The sequence below is a fragment of the Sinocyclocheilus anshuiensis genome, unplaced genomic scaffold (genome assembly GCF_001515605.1).
Source record: "Sinocyclocheilus anshuiensis isolate Anshui unplaced genomic scaffold, SAMN03320099.WGS_v1.1 scaffold906, whole genome shotgun sequence".
Taxonomy (NCBI): Eukaryota; Metazoa; Chordata; class Actinopteri; order Cypriniformes; family Cyprinidae; genus Sinocyclocheilus; species Sinocyclocheilus anshuiensis.
In genome coordinates, this window is record NW_015540937.1 from 301106 (window position 1) to 302255 (window position 1150).

A 1150-nucleotide genomic window follows, 5' to 3' on the forward strand; every position below is an offset into this window, starting at 1 on the left:
ATATAAAACATATATAAATAAAATGTTTAATATATAGAATATATAAATATATATCAAAACTGACACCAACCCACAAAATTAAATATTAAATATAAAAGAATGAAATATAAAACATTTATAAATAAAATGTTTAATATATAGAATATATAAATATATATCAAACCAACCCACAAAATTAAATATTAAATATAAAAGAATGAAATATAAAACATTTATAAATAAAATGTTTAATATATAGAATATATAAATATATATCAAAACTGACACCAACCCACAAAATTAAATATTAATTATAAAAGAATGAAATATAAAACATTTATAAATAAAATGTTTAATATATAGAATATATAAATATATATCAAAACTGACACCAACCCACAAAATTAAATATTAATTATAAAAGAATAAAATATTAAATATCTATAAATAAAAGGTTTTATATATAAAATATTTATAAATATATCTCAAACCTGACACCACCTCAAAAAATTAAAGGAATATTAAATCTAAATTAATAAAATATAAAACACACACACATATATAATGTAATTTAATTAGCAGCATGTCACACCATAAGCCCAGATCATGAGACAACAAAAACACAGTCAGTACACACAGACAGCATGACAGAGATCTGACCTCCACGTCGTTGGAGATGCTGACGGTGTTCTGGAGCGGCACGGTCTCACCCTCCAGTGATTTCATGGCTGTGATGCTCTGAAAACTCGGATCAAACTCCACACTGCTGATACCTTAAACACACAGTCATCCCACGTCTCTATATGCAGCTGCTTGTGTGACAACTGTGAACAGGCGTGCGTGTGTGTGTGTGTGTGTGTGTGTGTGTGTGTGTTACCTGCGAAGAGTTTCTTCAGGTGTGTGTGTATGACAGTAGGGTTTGTGGCCTGTCCGAGAATCTCCAGTAGATCGTCGTCTCCAATGAAGTAAAACCGAGGAAATGCAGAACGCTTCTCCTGCAGGGGTCAAAAGTCTCATTCAAATATTAAAATAAAACATATAAATATATAATAAATAACATATTTTTATATTTATATTAATTGTATATTTTTTATATTTATTATTTCTACCATCATCAACATAACACCAACATAAACATGGGAAAAGCAAAAAAGCATAAAATTGCATAAAA

At 27.9% G+C, this 1150-nt stretch overlaps 1 protein-coding gene across 1 annotated transcript in view; it reads right to left on the reverse strand.

The window, feature by feature from the left end:
• Positions 1 to 1150, reverse strand: part of dync2h1 (dynein cytoplasmic 2 heavy chain 1) — a 105016-nt gene that overhangs the window by 77843 nt on the left and 26023 nt on the right. Inside the window, 2 exon segments of the mRNA XM_016487640.1 lie at positions 640 to 752; positions 857 to 974. Coding sequence (XP_016343126.1) covers positions 640 to 752; positions 857 to 974 — 231 coding nt within the window.